Source organism: Monopterus albus, unplaced genomic scaffold (genome assembly GCF_001952655.1).
Source record: "Monopterus albus unplaced genomic scaffold, M_albus_1.0 scaffold19.1, whole genome shotgun sequence".
NCBI classification, from domain to species: Eukaryota; Metazoa; Chordata; class Actinopteri; order Synbranchiformes; family Synbranchidae; genus Monopterus; species Monopterus albus.
In genome coordinates, this window is record NW_018127899.1 from 2,875,209 (window position 1) to 2,891,729 (window position 16,521).

At 44.9% G+C, this 16,521-nt stretch overlaps 1 protein-coding gene across 1 annotated transcript in view; it reads left to right on the forward strand.

Moving 5' to 3' along the window:
- cadps2 (Ca++-dependent secretion activator 2) overlaps positions 1-16,521 on the forward strand; it is a 166,801-nt gene that overhangs the window by 92,013 nt on the left and 58,267 nt on the right. The window contains exons 12-13 of the mRNA XM_020593378.1: positions 3,351-3,487; positions 11,726-11,913. Of these exons, the coding sequence (XP_020449034.1) occupies positions 3,351-3,487; positions 11,726-11,913 (325 nt within the window). The remainder of the gene's footprint in view (positions 1-3,350; positions 3,488-11,725; positions 11,914-16,521) is intronic.

Sequence of the window (16,521 nt, forward strand, 5' to 3'; positions counted from 1 at the left end):
TGGGCTGCATGACAGACGGAAGGTCATTCATAAAGCTCAGCCCAGATGTTTGCATGTATCTTTGCAGAGCTGTAATCCTACAGATTTTCTTGAAGCTGATATGATGTATTCTGCATTTTCAGCACTATCCATTCAATGAAGTGTACAAAGGTGTCAAGCAACCAATACAGCGTTTAACCTGCTTTATGTTGAGGACTACTCATAAAACCACGTGAGCTTGTTTGTCTGCACTGTAAACACACTCTTCAGTTGTGTTTCTAACCAGCGCTCACCGTCTCGCTGCTTCAAGCAACACTTGTTACCATCAATGAGTGCGAGTGTCACCAAATGACCCAGGATGAGAACTCTAACCTGAGCCTGAAATAAATCAGGTTGTCATGAGTTTTGTTGTGTTTAACTGGAAATCTGTCTGCAAATAAACAACCAATGAGAACCAGTGAAGGAACCTGCAGACGGTCTAGAACAAACACACCATCTGTGACATCAACCCATATTTTGTGTCACACACTCATTCACACACGTCCCCCCTCTTTAACACCCCCAGGAGATAATAGCTGAGAGGTGGACTTGACGTGGATCGACATCACTCCTCTGCCGTCTGTTCCCCAATCAATACTTCCCCTCCCGCCCCTTCTTCTTATTATCAGCACTAATCTATATCTCTTTGTCTCGTTTTCTTTGGGGTCGCCTCCTTCACTCCATGCCTTTTCTCCAAATTACATTAAGGGCAATCCTGTTTTTGGATGTAACGAATGTAAAATGACCTACATCGGAATTAGAGGGAAAGCAGGCCACTGGAGCCACAGGGCAGCCGGAGACAGAAGAGTGGGAGAGCCAGAAAAAAAAGGAGAGGAGCGTCGATTTGAAGTTGATTGTGAAGATTTCACTTCTGCTGTCTTTTTTTTTCCCCTCTTTTGGACAAAGTGACAAAGAAAGGAGGGAGGAGGGGGCGAAACCCAAAGCCTGAGTTCTTGTGAGCTTCTCTGTGTCCACACAAAAACAAAATGGCAGCGTTAATAAAAAGCAATCGCTAATGCTTGTCTCGGGCACAAGGCCGCAGGCATCGCAGGCGTAGAAACGGCGCCGGCATTCTTCAGCAAGCCGTGGTCTTTTGTAGGGCCATGTGTCACACTCAGAAACTTCCCATCTCGAAATGTACTCCCACAATAAAGGCAGAGTGGAGAGTGTTAGGCTTTTCATTTGGCGGGGCCATTAACAGGAAGGCCTGAAAGGACTGGAAATGAACCCAGGTTTGCTCAGGCCGGGACACCATGCGCCTCTTCTGCTTCTTTTATTTTCCCTGTTTTCTGTTCAGTCTTCTGTCGCTGACCCCGAAGCCTCGTTAGCAGCTGCCGCTGCAGGCACAGCTCGGCCGAGCAGGAGCTCCGTGTAGTTGCACTGCTGTGTGAACACACTTTATTACCAGGATGCATATTTATTTTATTGTCAGCAAACCTCACGCAAAGACTCTGAGTGTATCCGTCTCCCAGGTCCTGTGTCTGTCTCCCACCCTGGTGTCTCTCCTCCCCCTGGGCCACAGAGCTCCACTGTGTCTGGGAACCATTCAGCCCAGCAGTGACCACCCTGCTGCACCAGCCGGCATGTTGCCTCATCACCTTGAACTCACACTGCAGTTTATTCTGACTCGGTCCTACACACCATCCTGCTGCTACACATACTCACTAGAGATTCATCCGCTGTTGAAAATAGTCCTCAACACATGTACTGTTTCCTGATATTTGGGTAACATTTGCTAAACAATGGCCGTCTCTTGTGAGACTGATACTATATGTTTGTGGAAGGAGTGGGCCCACAGCTGCCATGCGGAGGCCCTCATCTGGCGCAAAAATAAAGGTATAACATGTCTAAGTCATGACTAACAGGTCAGAGAGGGGTCTTTTACCAGTGTTAGTCCAGTAAGTCTCAAGTCCTCAAACCTACAACTAAAGTCTGACTCGAGTTGAGTTAAGCCCCCCAACTCTGCTAAAAAGTATTGCACCCTCCTATGTGTCATGCAGTCCAGCCAGCTGTGCAGCTAGTAAACTGATGGGTTTCACACAAATGTTGTCCACAAAGGTCACAAATGGTCTTCATGTTATTACAGGTCTAGTTTGTCCAACTCAGATGAGCGGTTTCACTGCACAGATACACAATGATCAGTGTCCTTTTTGTGTGCAGCTTTACACACACACACACACACACACACACACAGCAGAGTCCCAGTGTGTGTTGACCATGTGTACTGTCCAGCTGGACAGTGCTGTTACCATCACAGCGGCGATGTAATGCACTCAGTTGCAGAAGTTTCAGCCTTCACATGGTCTGTACTAAGACCTGTACATCTGTTGGTTTCTGGTTCACTGATATTTTCTGTAATCTGGGCTGTAAAACATTCCGACATTTCCTGGTTTGAGCTCTTGTGGCCTGCAGGGCGTGTTGCTGACGCCTGTGACGTGTCGCTGTCTGTCTTCCTGGCTGGTTTCTCCACTCTGAGTCACTTCCAGTGTTTTCCTCACATGTCGTCCATGTTGGCGAGTGTGTTGTGTCAGCTGAGACTACTGACAGCTTCACAGAGGATCTGTAGCCAACCGAGGTGGCAACTATTAACCGCAGCACTGAGAACAGCCACTGCCAATGGAGCCTTGTCTCTGTGTGTGTTTACACTTCAGTTCACTGCTGAACTCAGAGAGAGGCGTGAATGATTGTGAAACAGAACACATTTATATATCACCTCTTTAGCTGTGGTTTAGCTGGTGACGGCATGCAAAGAAATCCGTGCACATTTAATTTTCAGTACCGTTGGTCATTATTCTCCTGCCTAAATTTGACTCTAGTTGGATTCTAAATGTCCTCAAACACTGCAAATCTAACGCGAAATGCTACATGCTGTGAGACAATGTGCAAGTCAACACAACTCGCACTCAGGTGCTCAGAGCATGTTGATGGTGGATCTGGAGTGGTGCTGACCTGACTGTGGGGACGGTTTATTGAACTTTATTATGAAATGCAGTTTTTATGGGCCGATTTCAGAACGATTGTCCTGACTGCACCGTGTTTCTGCATCCTGGTCTCTGTACTGATGCCCACAGCCCTGAGGACTTGGCTTCATACTGGTGATTCTGTAGCTCATGAATTTCTGTCCTGAGACAGTGTTTAATTAGTTTGACGGTCACATGTTGACTTTTTAACCATGCATGTGTTGCCTTAAACCCAAGCAGATATTTTAACTGCACCAATGTTTGAAATGTATAATTTAAAATGCATTTGCACTGCATGTTAAAATGTGTCATGACTGACTGTGCTTGTAGGGTGGTGCAGCTCTCACTCTTTTTCCTCTGTCTCGTGTTCAGGTCTGGACCCGTCTCAGCATCAGGGGGTAGAGGAGCTGATCTCTGCAGCTCCGTGCCGCTTCGACCACGCTGCCCTGTTCACCGTTTTACAGAAACACACTCTGCAGCACCGCATGAACGACTCCTTCTCCTGCCTGGTACGTTAACACATCACCTGACACTTTGTTTTTCCTCTACCTAACCCAGAGATCAGCTGAGGGTCAAACTGTGTGGGCGGGACTCAGGTTCGGTTTAAGCTGTTGAAATCGGAGTTTCTCAGGATGCCGCTCTGGCCTTTGGTCACTGCTGATGCAAACCCAGCTTTTTCAAGGAAACTTAAAATGTAAACTGCATCAGGAAAGAGCAACCAGATTGGATGTGGAAGATAGTTTTGTGATGTGAAGTTGACATGGTTAGTTGATCAACAGAAAGTTATTCTAAAAGACTTAATATAAACTTTTTTTTTCTCAAAACTACAAAACAAAAAAACTTGTTCCATCTTTTAAAAGGTGAATGTTAGCCCTCTATGAACAGTCAGCTGAATATCTTAGCATTTTGGGCATTAGACTCTGGAAAGTTGCAGATGTGTAGATTTACATATGAAAACACTTCTGTGTACAGTTCATATGTTGCTGTTTTAATGTAAGCATTCAGTCACAGTCAAAGTGTAAAGAAGGTGAGGTGTGCATTCAAAAGGAGGATTCATCCTTTTAGATTGAAGGAAGAAAAGAAAACTCTGGATACTTGAGATAATCATAGATATTTTTGGGTGGCTGTGGCTCATGAGGTAGGGCAGTCGTCTCCTGACCAGCAAGTTGGTGGTTCGACTCCCGGTCTCCCCGCATGCCTAAGTGTCCCTGAGCAAGACACTGAACCCCGAATTGCTCCTGGTGGCTTGACTAGCGCCGGTGCATGGCAGCTTGTCGTCCTCAGTGTGTGAATGTTGTGTGTGAATGGGTGAATGGTGTATCATCTCTGTAAAGCGCTTTGGCCAGTGCAACACACTGTGAGAAAGCGCTATATAAAATACAGTCCATTTACCATTTTACCATTTTTTAAAAATTGCACAATTCTTGTGAAATAGATGATAAAATATAGGACTAACTTTGGGAAAAGAACACTATACTGTCCAGTTTCTCAGCAGTTGATTGAAACTATATTTTTGTCATTTAGCTCTTGTTTGTTTCCTTTCATGAAACCCTCTGTAGTCCACAGAAGTTCTGGAGAAGGTTTGGAAGTGCCTTGGTCCTCACTGTGGTGCATGAGCTCTAGGTGAAAAAGTACACGAGGTATATGTAAGCGTGCAGTCAGTGTTCCTGTCTCTGACTGTTGGATCAAATCAATGTCGCTCTGCTTCATCACATGTAGAGCTGGAGCAATTCTTTCAATGAATCATTCAGAAAATGATGCTGCAACATCAATAGTCAAACTAATTCCAAACATTTACTGGTCCCAGTTTCTCAAATGGGAGTCGTTGCCAGTTTATTTCTGTGACTTTTGGGCTCATAGTTGAACAGAACAAGACAAAGTTGTGATTTTAGTTGTTTTCTGACAGAGGAAAGAAAAAGTCTGTGCATTTGTTTATAATGAATTTATTAGTTGCTGCCATAAATACACAGTTAAAAGTAATAGTACTAGCAGCCCAGCAGGAGGTAAAGAGTGAGACGAGCACTCCTGGAGAAAGGGCAGCTTGTGGTGGTGTGAAGACAGAGTGTTGTCTCTCTCTCTGTGTTAAGCCTGGGGGGCGCTCTCACACTGATTGAGGGGATAAACACCCTAATCAATACTTTCCAAATAGGAACATGACCCTTGTGGACAACTGCTGGCCTGACTCAATGAAGAAGGCGGGAGGAGGGGGGCCAAGTGTAAATAAGTGTGTGGAGGATGAAATGAGGGGTTTTGTGTTGTGAGCAGCTAAGTGAGATGCCTGAAGCCTGAGCTGGGCAGATATGATTCTTCTTTACTTTCATATTTTTACTGTTGTGGCTGAAGCTTTGGTACAAGTTTGTCCTTCTGTCCACACTGAGTTTTTCTCCACGGGATAATGCCATGAACATCAGCACTGCAGGGCAGTGTGATCAGTGAAAGTGGAGGTGCTGGAAAAATTAACCTGCACTGATGCTTATTTTATCTTTGGACTTTACACCTGCCAATGCAGCTGCACAGTCACTGTTCTAAGCAATTATAAGCCACAATCAAAACGACTAAAATGATTTGTAACATGAGCCGCAGCCTCGGGCATGACTTGGACTTGGAGTAATTATACTAATGACTTGGACTTGACTCCCTTGACACTTGAAAACATACAACAATGTTCAAGTCCCGGAACAGTAAAAATCCATAAGGCAGTGAGAGGGAGGCCTCCACCAGCCACGCACCCCGAGCAGTTAGTTCATAGGCTCATGTGTTCTGAGTACTTGGTGTCAGCACAGTGAACAGCCTGGAAAACCAGATGTTAATGGTTCACATTGTTGAAAGAGATGTAAATGACATGGACCACAGAGCAGCATTTATGCTGCAGTCAACAGAACTTGAAGCTGAGACTGGCTCTGAAAAGCATGACTTTGCATGCCCCAAAAAAACTTTGAAAACAACCCTGAAGTTTGGCTCCATTGGCTCGTCTCCTGACACACGGTGGCAGCGAAGAGGAGGGAAACAGAGAAGTGGTTGTTTTTGTGTGGACAGAACTTTTCACAGCTGACCCACGGACACTGGTGTGGGCGCGTGTTCTTTTCAAATGTCATCAGCAGGTTTAATTTTATCCATATTAATGTGAATATATTCTAAATTAAAGCCCACAGTGGCCACGTGTTGAAGCACTCCTAGAGCTGTTCTCAGTCGCCGTCCAGCTCAGAGAATATTTTTTTCGCAACAAATGGGTGTCTGTTCAAGTGAAGAGCAACACATGCAGCCAGTGTAAATCACACAACCCCCCCGTTTTAAGATAATCAGCACAGCCCGATGTGCATGCTCATGAGGCCGATGGACAAAAACTGTCTGCAGGCGGCCATGTCCGTGTTTTGTTTTGTTTTTCCCTGGAGTTTAGTGTTTTGATTACTTGTGGGCATCGTTTTTTTTTATTTAACATAATGAGGGGAGTGCAGAGTGTGGCAAACAGACGATGCTCATGTTGTATTTGTAAATACTTGAAATAATTAAATTATTTTCAGAATTCATTAGTGTTAAATAAGTGTTCATTTAAGTTCAGCGAATTTGTCTCATTTGTTATTAAATTGTTGTACTTTATCTGTTGCAAAAACAAAACCCAGACATATTGGTCTCCCTGCTCGGCCGTGAACAACCCATACCAGCCACCACTCTATACGCACTGTGAACCCTAAACTGTTATAGTAGATATCTGTTGTGTTTCTGGTTTGTTCTGAGGACAGTGATGCTATAACGAAGGTCGGCATCGCTGCAGGGTGAAAAAAATGTTCAGTTTGTCTGTGATTTAGGATTTATAGACCCGTGCTTTACAGTTTGATACAAGTTGCATATAATTTACACTGTTTTCAAGCATTTTCTGAATCACATAATATTCTTGACTGAAATGATTTGACCTTAAATGTCAGTCATAGTTAATTGTCCATATTTTTCTACATTTACTTTACAAAATGTTTAAACTTTTGACCCAGTCCTAGTTCATCCTTTCTAACAGAATGTCGACCGTGCCGGACTCTCAAACTGTCCTGTGAAACGCAAACCAGGCCTGACCTCGAGGAGTCGGTTCACCCCTATGTGCTGTATTGTGTCCTCGTCTTTTAAAAGCAGCAGAACGAGGAGATGTTCACCAGAGTGACATCTGCGCTTCTTTCATTTCTCTACCTGCCTCATCAGGACTCCTTCCAGCTCTGCAATTAGACCCATCCATTCACACCGCCCCTCCAGCTCCTCTCTCCTCAGCCTTTTGTGAGAGTTTGAGGGCTTTGTGTTCCAACCTGAGCCCCTTTTCAGCGAGCACTCTGAGAAAAGGCCAGTGCCTCGGCGTGGGGGACATCTGTTGAGAAGTGGCTTGGATTCATGTCATAGATGGGGTCATATTTTATTCACGAAGAGTTGAACCCAACAACAACAACAGTAATTAGGCAGAGATTTAGTTTGTAGCTGGGGCCCAGGCTCCTGCTAACTGGATCTCTGTTGTTCCCGCTGATGACTGAAGGGTTAAATCCTCCAGCGGAGCTTCTGGTGGAGCATTGAGTTTCAGCTCCACTGGTTTTCTGACACAACTTCCACCATGTACATGGGAAAACTCGGGGAAAGAAGTTCTTGCATAGGTTTAATCCTGTTGTTTCAGGTGATCCAGGAAGTCCAGTTAGAGCAACACATCTCTGATTTGGAGGTTTATCAGACACTGCACAGAGGTTTATAATACATCTGAAGACCAGTATTTACATCTCTGTGGTCTTTGACTCTCCTGTGATGCAACTCTGATCCACTTTGGACCATCTTGAACTCCAACAGAATATAGAGACAGCTTTCTCTTCAACTTTACTTTTGGAGGACGAGGACACAGGTGTCCTCCCCTGGCTTCAGTCCTGTCTGAGCGTTCTGCTGTCAGATTAGCTTCCTGTGGAGCTCCACCTTTATACACTCTGATATAATCACTCAGATCCATGCGTGCACACGGTTCGGGCTCCAGCTCCTTCCCAGTGATTCAGTTACATTTGTGCTAGAGGAGTCAGCAGAAGAAGAAAAGCAAGGCTCCAGTGTTCACACGGAGACGAACCGCTGACCTTGAGGGGAAAAAAGCCAAATGGCAAAATGTTTAGAGAGACTCACCAGTATTTGTATTTATATCAGAGTGTGAATAATACAGTGATTTTTGTGAGAAAATACTCATCACTCTGCTGCTAGAGAGAATAAACGGACTGTGAATGTCTCCCAGGAGAGACTGTCTGGAAATGTGCACCCTTATCCCCACTTTTAAATAGTGTTGCACCCCCCGTCTCTGTGATAGTCAGTTTACTGCTGCTGCCACCGTCATGGAAGGGGCCGGAGGGCTCAACTGAACTGAGCTGGCTCAGCAGACGTCATTAAGCTGCAATAACGGAACGGGGGAAGGCAGCCTTCTTGTTTTCTGCTCCCAGTACCTGGAACAGCTTGCAGAAAGAATTTAAATTGAACAAGTTGGCTTCACTACTTGAATTTAAGACCACAGTTCAGTCGTTGTCTGCTTGTTTTTCAAGGTGCTTGTGTAGCCTTTAAATGTGTTATGTGACTGTAGGTTGTGTTATCTTGGCCGGGTCCAACTTGTTAAAGAGGTTTTTAACCTCAATACATACAATTTTACCTGATAAAATAGAGGTTAAAGAAATGTGTAAATATTTTTGCCTGTATCATATACGAAGAAAACTCTGATTACAGCTCAAAAATGACTTGGGGTGTCATTACTCCCTAAGAACAACCAGATTCCACTTCCTTTTAGACAGCCAAGGAGCAGCTGCTGCACCTGTGTGATAGAACCAGGTCATTCAGTTTCTTAACTTTGTCGTTTGAACACCAGCATTGTTCCTTCATTTGCAGGAAGGACTCAGATTTCTAAGACACAAACACAAATATTTTTATATCTTTTTAAATAAATTAGCTGCCTCCCTGCTCTTGAAAGTAGAAAATGTAGGACTGTCGCATGACAAGCAGGCAACTCTGACTGTTGGGGGTCACATGAATTTTTGGACCAATGATTGGTTTCACGGGCCAAAAATCTCCTCAGCATCTTCCTCTCATCCTCCTGTGAGGTGTCTCTAGTCAGGTGACGAGCTACTTCACAACTACACACTTTCACTTTCTTTGGTTTGTGCCATTCCTCGGAGGGAGGCGGCCACGGCTGACTGAGCTAACGAGGCAGTCGGCTCGTTAGCTGCTAATTGAGCGGTCACCGCCAAGACTGGAGTTCGCCATCTGTTTGTCACAGAGGAACATCTTGTCGCTTTGCGCCCGTCGATTGCCCCTCTCTCTCTCTGTGGTGTGATATTAATAGCTCGAGCTCACAGACGGAGAGAAAACCAAAGAAAGAAACTGGAGAGGAATGACAAACTAGAGGGGAGGGGGGAGCCACTAAAAGGCCTGCAAAGGAGGAATTTGCCAGGCCCAGTTAACCCTGACAGGAAGCATCAGTCGGCATGAAAAACTGGAAATAAAGATGTCTGGTTTCTTAAAGGATCATTTGGACTGTTAAACATTTTAGATCTTAAACTCAGTGCTACAGATACAATGTCAGGGTGCCGTGATTCTCAAGAGACATTCAACCAGACAACTGTTACTTTCTTATTCTCAAATGATGTATAGATGGTGACAAATCAAAGGAGCCTCCTGACTGAGTGGAGACACAACCAGCTGATCATCGTCCTGATGATCTGATTGATCTGTTTATCCCCAGAATGTCAGACACTGGGAAAAAGTCCCACTGTGACTCTCCAGAGCCAAAGGTGGAGTGTCCAACCAGCAGATCCACAGAGACTCAGCTGATTCTCATGTCTGACAAAGAAAAGCATCAGCTCCTCACATTAAAGAAGGTGGAGCCAGAACATGTCGGTGACTGTTGCTTCTAAATAGCTGCTGGTTCATTTTCTACCAGTGAACTGACTCATGGCTGCAGCTCTAGGTCACCGAATGGCGTCATGAGGACGGGACAGCTGGACAGAAACAGTGAGGGTAGAAGAAGGAGGTTTCCTTCTCCAACAGAGGAGACCTGACACCGCTTTGGAGACTCAGCCCTGACCACGCCCTGCTAGGTGGTGGTCTGTCCTCTCAGCTGTCATGCAGCTGTAATTAGTTACTTAATGGTTAATTGTTTAACAGAAACCACTGAGAAGCTTCCAGAAGCATAAGCTTCATCAGAATGTACTCTTTGACATATTAGCAAAGTGTCCAACCACTGACACGTTTGACTTTCACACAGAGTGGAGTTTGAGTAATGTCAGATTTTGAACCAATATTTTTTGTTTTTTTTATTAAGAAAAAATGGTCTTTTTCAGTCCAGTGTAGCTTAGTCCATTTAATAGGTACAGTTATGGATCAGTGACGCTGAGGATTTTCTAAATCAAATATTAAGTCATGACATTTTCCAGTGGTGGAAAGTAACTAAGTACATTTACTCAAGTGCTGTACTTAAGTACCATGTTAAGGTATCTGTATGTTGAGTATTTTCATTTTGTGATACTTTGTACTTTGACTTCATTACATTTTAGAGGCAAATGTGATGTACACAATGCATCAGTATATATAATGTACAGTCATGTGAAATGTGCCATTCTGCATAATGAGCACTTCCTTTAGTACTTTAAGTATGCTTTAATGCCAATACTTAAGTAACATGTTGAATGCAGGACCTGTACCGTTTTACACTGTGGTACTGCTACTTTTAATTAGAGCATCTGAGTCCATCTCCCATCACTGACATTTAACACTAAATAGCTGCTACAGAAGCTGTTTCGAACAGAGACGAACTTTCAGTTTATAATTTCGGCAGTAACAATTCTCTCACTTCACTGAGATGCAGATTGATGTATCTGCTGTGGAATCTGATTCTTTCCCCTTTCAAGCAGCAGATAATCAAACTGTTCTGGACGTAAAATGAAGCATTTTCTCAGCAGCTCGTCTTCTCTCCCGGGCTTCGTGTGGCTGGGCCGAGAGCCACGGCTGTCGAGGTGTGTGTGTGCGCGCGCGCGCCACACACTTGGTGGAGGCGCTAATTTGTTAATGCGCGTTCCATGAGGAATCTTAATTAGCATTGTAAGTTTCATGCCTAATTTAGTGATTACGTGCAGGATGAATGAACTAATGATGTGCTTCTTTTTTTTTTTTTTTTTGTTTTACTCATGCACAGAATGAGTATATGAAGGGTTAACTCTACACTTTTTTGTTTAATTGTGATTAAGTATCAAGGATCTTTATGGACTCTGTGAAGCCAGGAGGCGCGTGACATTGGTTCAGGTCTGTTTACGTCTCCTATGGAAACAGGAAGCTGTGAAGGAGAAGTTTTGGTTCTTTCACTTTGTAACAAACTGTTCTTCACATTTACCAGGTGGCTGCATTTCCCTCCCAGACACCAGGCTGTGTTTCTGGTTTCATGTTGTCTCAACACATGCTCTCTGTCTTAGTGCCCACACCCAAAAAAGTGAATTACCAAAGTAAACAGTGGACAGACAAATCACAAATTTGTCTGTACAGCCAGCGACACCCTCTTGGAAGAATCCTCTCTAACACAAAGAAGAGGCCCCAGCGGAGGACGGACAGAAAGAACAGAGCAGCACAGAGACCTACAGTATGGATGCTGACAAATGTATAGTTCAGAAATGTACTGTATAAGCCACAGCTGAGCTGTAATGAACGCTGGGGGGGATTCTGTCGGTGTGGTCGTTTGTCTGACATGTGGTGTGCGTATGTTTTGTCTTCAGGGCTGGTTCAGTCCAGGTCAGGTGTTTGTCCTGGACGAGTACTGTGCTCGGTACGGTGTTCGAGGCTGCCACCGACACCTGAGCTACCTGAAGGATCTGATGGATTATTCTGAGAACAACGCGCTGGTTGACCCCACGCTGCTGCACTACAGCTACGCCTTCTGCGCCTCCCACGTCCATGGAAACAGGTACACCAGCCATCACTGTCTCGTTACACTGAGCTGTAAGAACCACAGGAAATCTCAGGGTGCACTGGGGGGTACTGGGGGGAAACTGTTTGTTTGTGTGGGTGCGGAGCCAGTGAGCGATCTTGTCTTATTGCTCACTCTACTAACTCCTGCAGTGTAGACACAAACTGTACATTTTAAACTGGGAGATGGAAGAAAAATCTCATATGTAGAAGAATAATAAAATGCTGTGGAGCACGTGTTTGGCCAGTTGCCTCGACTGGTTGAAGGCTTTGGTTTAGCTGAAGTCCTCATTCTGCACAACCAAAAGCCCAAGAGATAGAGTCAAAGGAAATTATTCAGCAGCACCACTTGTCTAACCGTCCTGTCGAGGCAAACCACTTTTTATTCTTAACTAATAATCCACCTTGTTACACTTTATTTTGAGTCCTCACGCTTGCTGTTTCATACTGTTCCTGTGAGGCTTAAAAACCTGTGATACTCCAGTGTTGTACCATTAGGACAAACTACCACGTAGAGCCCGGAGAACAGTAACATTCTCTTCATTTTAGTAAAACAGTCATAAGGATCAACATATGCAGCTACTGTATGTACACTATAAAATCCAGTCTGCGTCCTGTGAGCAGCCTGTAGCGTGACCTTTAATTTACTCTGTACGTCTTCACTGAGCACAGACGCTCTTTTCCAGCCACACACAGGCTGGACATCCACACGCTGGCAGATCTGTGGGCACATAATCCGCCATGCGTTCCAAATCCACATTTCATTAAGCAGAGGGCACTTTCTGCAGATTTCACCATGTGGCTGAAGAAACGGTGGTGATGCTAATAAAACAAAGTGGGTCAAACTACCAGTACGTTTGATGCAGCTTAGATTAACAACATTAATGTTCCATATGTGTTTGAAGATGTCCAGTCTTTTTTAAATATAACTTAGGTTATATGTTTAATATTGGATAGTCTTCACTAACAGAGTCATTGTCCTGCGTGGCTTACTAGTTCTGTTAAAAGCTAGTAAGTGACTTAGCTAGTAAGTAAGGACAAAATACTGTTTCCAAGGTTAAAACTGAACTTTGAAGCTCAGATGCTCGATATTATAAATTTCCAGTGTGAGTTTCATTTAGAACAACAGCTACAGTTTAAGCTTTTTCTGTCCTGACATCACTATTGGGAGGACATCATCTGCCTTCACAGATGGTTTAAGCACAGAAACAACTTAGTTAAGGTTGGGAAAGCTCCTGGTCTGAGGTTTCAAACTGTGAGGCATGGAGGGACGGGCATGAGGGACGGGCACATGCAGGTGTTCTATGTTGAGTCCCTCACAACTGGCGCTGCAGCAGCTGTGTCACAGCTCGTGTGTGAAATTAGCTCCTGAGTTCGGCAGTTTGCATCAGAACTCTGGCTCCTTCTGTGAGTCATAACTCGGTCGAGTCTGAGCACACTAATAGGGTACATGTATTTGTAGACTGTGCGTGACTTGTACAGTCAGAGGGCATCATTATAGCAGATGTCCACTGTGAATAAACATCCTTATGTACGTCAGATAGTCCAAAACTTGAATAGTGATTCATTATGTTGAAGTTTTCTTCGGTGTCGGAGTACATCAGTGATACTACAGTTGTCTATCTCTCCACGGGTATAACTGCTAACAGCTGTTTTACTGCCAGTTTGACAAAATATCGACACTTTTCAGCTCAACGCAGGCCTCAGGCAGCTGGGAGGTGATGACATGCAGCTGTCGGACGCAGTGGGCTCTGCTCTGCCTGTACTATCAGCAGCTGGGAACCCTTTAGGTTAAAACTTGGTTAGAGAAAATCACGGTTCTGGGTGACATTACTACCATGTTGAGGTTATGGGACCCTCGCTGTCATGGTGACAGCCCCCAGACCTCCTTCCTTTACAGACTCTGATTTGCATAAGTCTGTTGTAAATCCTAACTTGTTTCCCTTAAACATAAACGATCTGTCTTTACCGTTTGCTGAGGCGACTGATCTTTTTCTCGGGAGGACTGCCTCTTCAGCTGTGGCAGCCTTCAGGCCTCCACTTGTCAGCAGTGAGCCTCCCAGATATGAGCAGCAGCAGCAGCTTTTAGCCACTTGTTCCACTTGTTGGCATCAGCGTCGCTCCAGCAGTTCAGTTCCCACTTCACTCCCAGCAGCCCCTGCTTGACTCCCCGGCTGGTAATTACTGATATCTGTGCTTTCTCTCTTTGTTGACTCATTTAGTCAATTAGAAAGCGCAATGATTAGCTTCTCCAGCTAATCACCAGATATAAATTGGGGGGGGGGGAGTGATTACTGGAATTGGCTTTTTGTCAGTTGGAGCTCTAATTTGAATAATTGATGCCCATTCATGGCTCCTGGAGCTGCCTGAGTGGGTGTGGATGGGAAAAAGAGGTTTTGGATGGCTGGCAGGCTCGGAGGTGGAAAAAAAACAAACTTAATTACAGAACTCGAGTTTTCCCTGGAGGGCTGCTCGAAGAGACGAAACTACGGCGGGAAGCAGAGAGGACAACGAGAGACGGAATGATCAACAGCAGAGTCCTTGACTAATACTTGAAGATGTTTTGTTCCGAGTGCGTCAGACTGTGCTTTTCTTCAGAACAGAGTCCTGGTGAGAGATGCATGTTGGACCCTGGCTGAGCTTTTCTGATGCGGGAACGTCTCCCACAAGTGATGTCAGCTTGTCAAGGGCTGTTGGAGAGGCCTCTCACCGGTTTCGTTGTTGATCAGTTTAGTTATTTGGTTGTTTTCAATTTTTCTGTTAACACCCAAAAGGCACACTTCTCCTATAGGTCAGTGGACGTACACTACTGTTCAAAGGTTTAGGTCCATGTTTCCAGCTGTTGTGATCCAACAGGTGAACACACCTGTGTTGTCCCCTCTCCAGCTGAAACCAAACAGCTGGGACAGACAGCCCTGCTGCAGATGTTCCACAGATGTTCCCAACTGTCGGCTGCTCTGCTTTCACTCCTCACCTGGAAAGTCTGGACCCTGTGCTGCCAGTCCATCACTGTTCTGTCCTTGTCCACAGCCTGGAGCCGTTTGTAGCTCCTTCTCCTGCTACAGGGTGAAACCCTGAGCAGCTCTGACTCCCTGTGTTCATGGCCTGATGCTTCAGAGGGAGCAGTAACACAGTCTGATCCAGCTCTGCCTTTGTACAGACAGAATCTGTTGCTGTCAGTCACCAACCACAGTCGGGACCTGTGGCTTCATTTACTTCACTGCTGCAGAGAAGATGGACGTTCACCTGCTACTGGAGCCTGAGAAAAGCCTGGTTCATATGACATTCACACATATTTAGTTTTTGGTGACTTTTTTTTTTTTTTTAAGTTTGCTTCTTTGCTTTGTACATGTTAAATTACAAAACTGTAAAAATGGAGGTGAGCCCAAACTTTTGAGTAGTAGTATTAAAAGATTTTACCCACAACAATTTCATCTATCAGATTTCAATCTCTAATGCCATGTCAAGTATAAACACACTAACCTGAGCCTGGTGACCCCTCCCCCAAAATTAAAGATCAGATGATTTAAACCAGTACAGATGCAAACTCTTACAATCATTTGAAATGCACAGTAAATGTGTTTTCACATGAAGGATGTCTAAACCATCTGAAAAACACTGAAACGTGTCTGCTAAAGAACAGACTGCTGGAAACGTGACACTGCAGCAACGGGTGTGATAATAAAAGCTGTTCTTATTAAAGGTGGGAGAATAAATATTGTGAAAAGAAAAAAAGCCTCTTCTAAGAGTCTTCAGAATAACTGATCAATCATAAAACAGAAATAAGAACTTTGAATTTTGAAAAAATACAGTTGTGGGTAAAATCTTGAAATGCTTCATCTAGTTATGAAAATCTGCATGTCTCTGCCAGACGCATCAGTTTCCTTCCTCCTGGTGTCACTACATCTGTGAGCGGTCTGATTCCGTGACAGTGGCAGCTGAAGTGACACTCAATTGTAAACGAAAGTGTATTAAATTGAATCTGGAAATGATGCCGTTCTAATTAGGACCATTAACGCCTGCTGTTCATCATGAAGCTGCAGGGTTTGGTGGTGATAAAACCCTGAGCAAGTGAAGGAGCCCTGACACTGCCTTTGAGCTGGGATCGAGGTTAAAGGGACATTACCAGAGCCCTCTCTCTTGTCATATCAGATATTCCCCCCTCCAAGCCATCTACACCTCAGTGACACGGGATGCGACAGGAGCGTTTACCTCCCCCAGAGAGGCAGTGGGGGATGATCACCTGCCACTCAGGCTCATCTTTTTTCCACACCTCTAAGGGGAAGCGGCGCCCACACTGGTACGCTGCCGTGCCACTCGACGAGTCATGACGACTCCTGTCAACTGACATCAGAACCAAGGAGCCGGAGAATCTGGTGGAGCCTGATGCTTATCGTTTACAGTAGAGCCATGTCGAGTGTAAACACACTAACCTGATTCTACCCCACCCCCCAGCCCTGAGCGGCGCTGACAGCAGCCGCGCCTCCAGCATACTCGCTTCGTTTAGCAGCAACAATGTCTCTGCACCCTGACAAGCTGTCGCATCGCTGTGTGAGCCCAGGCATGAACACACATCTGACTGGGTTTAATGGCACATGGAGGAGAG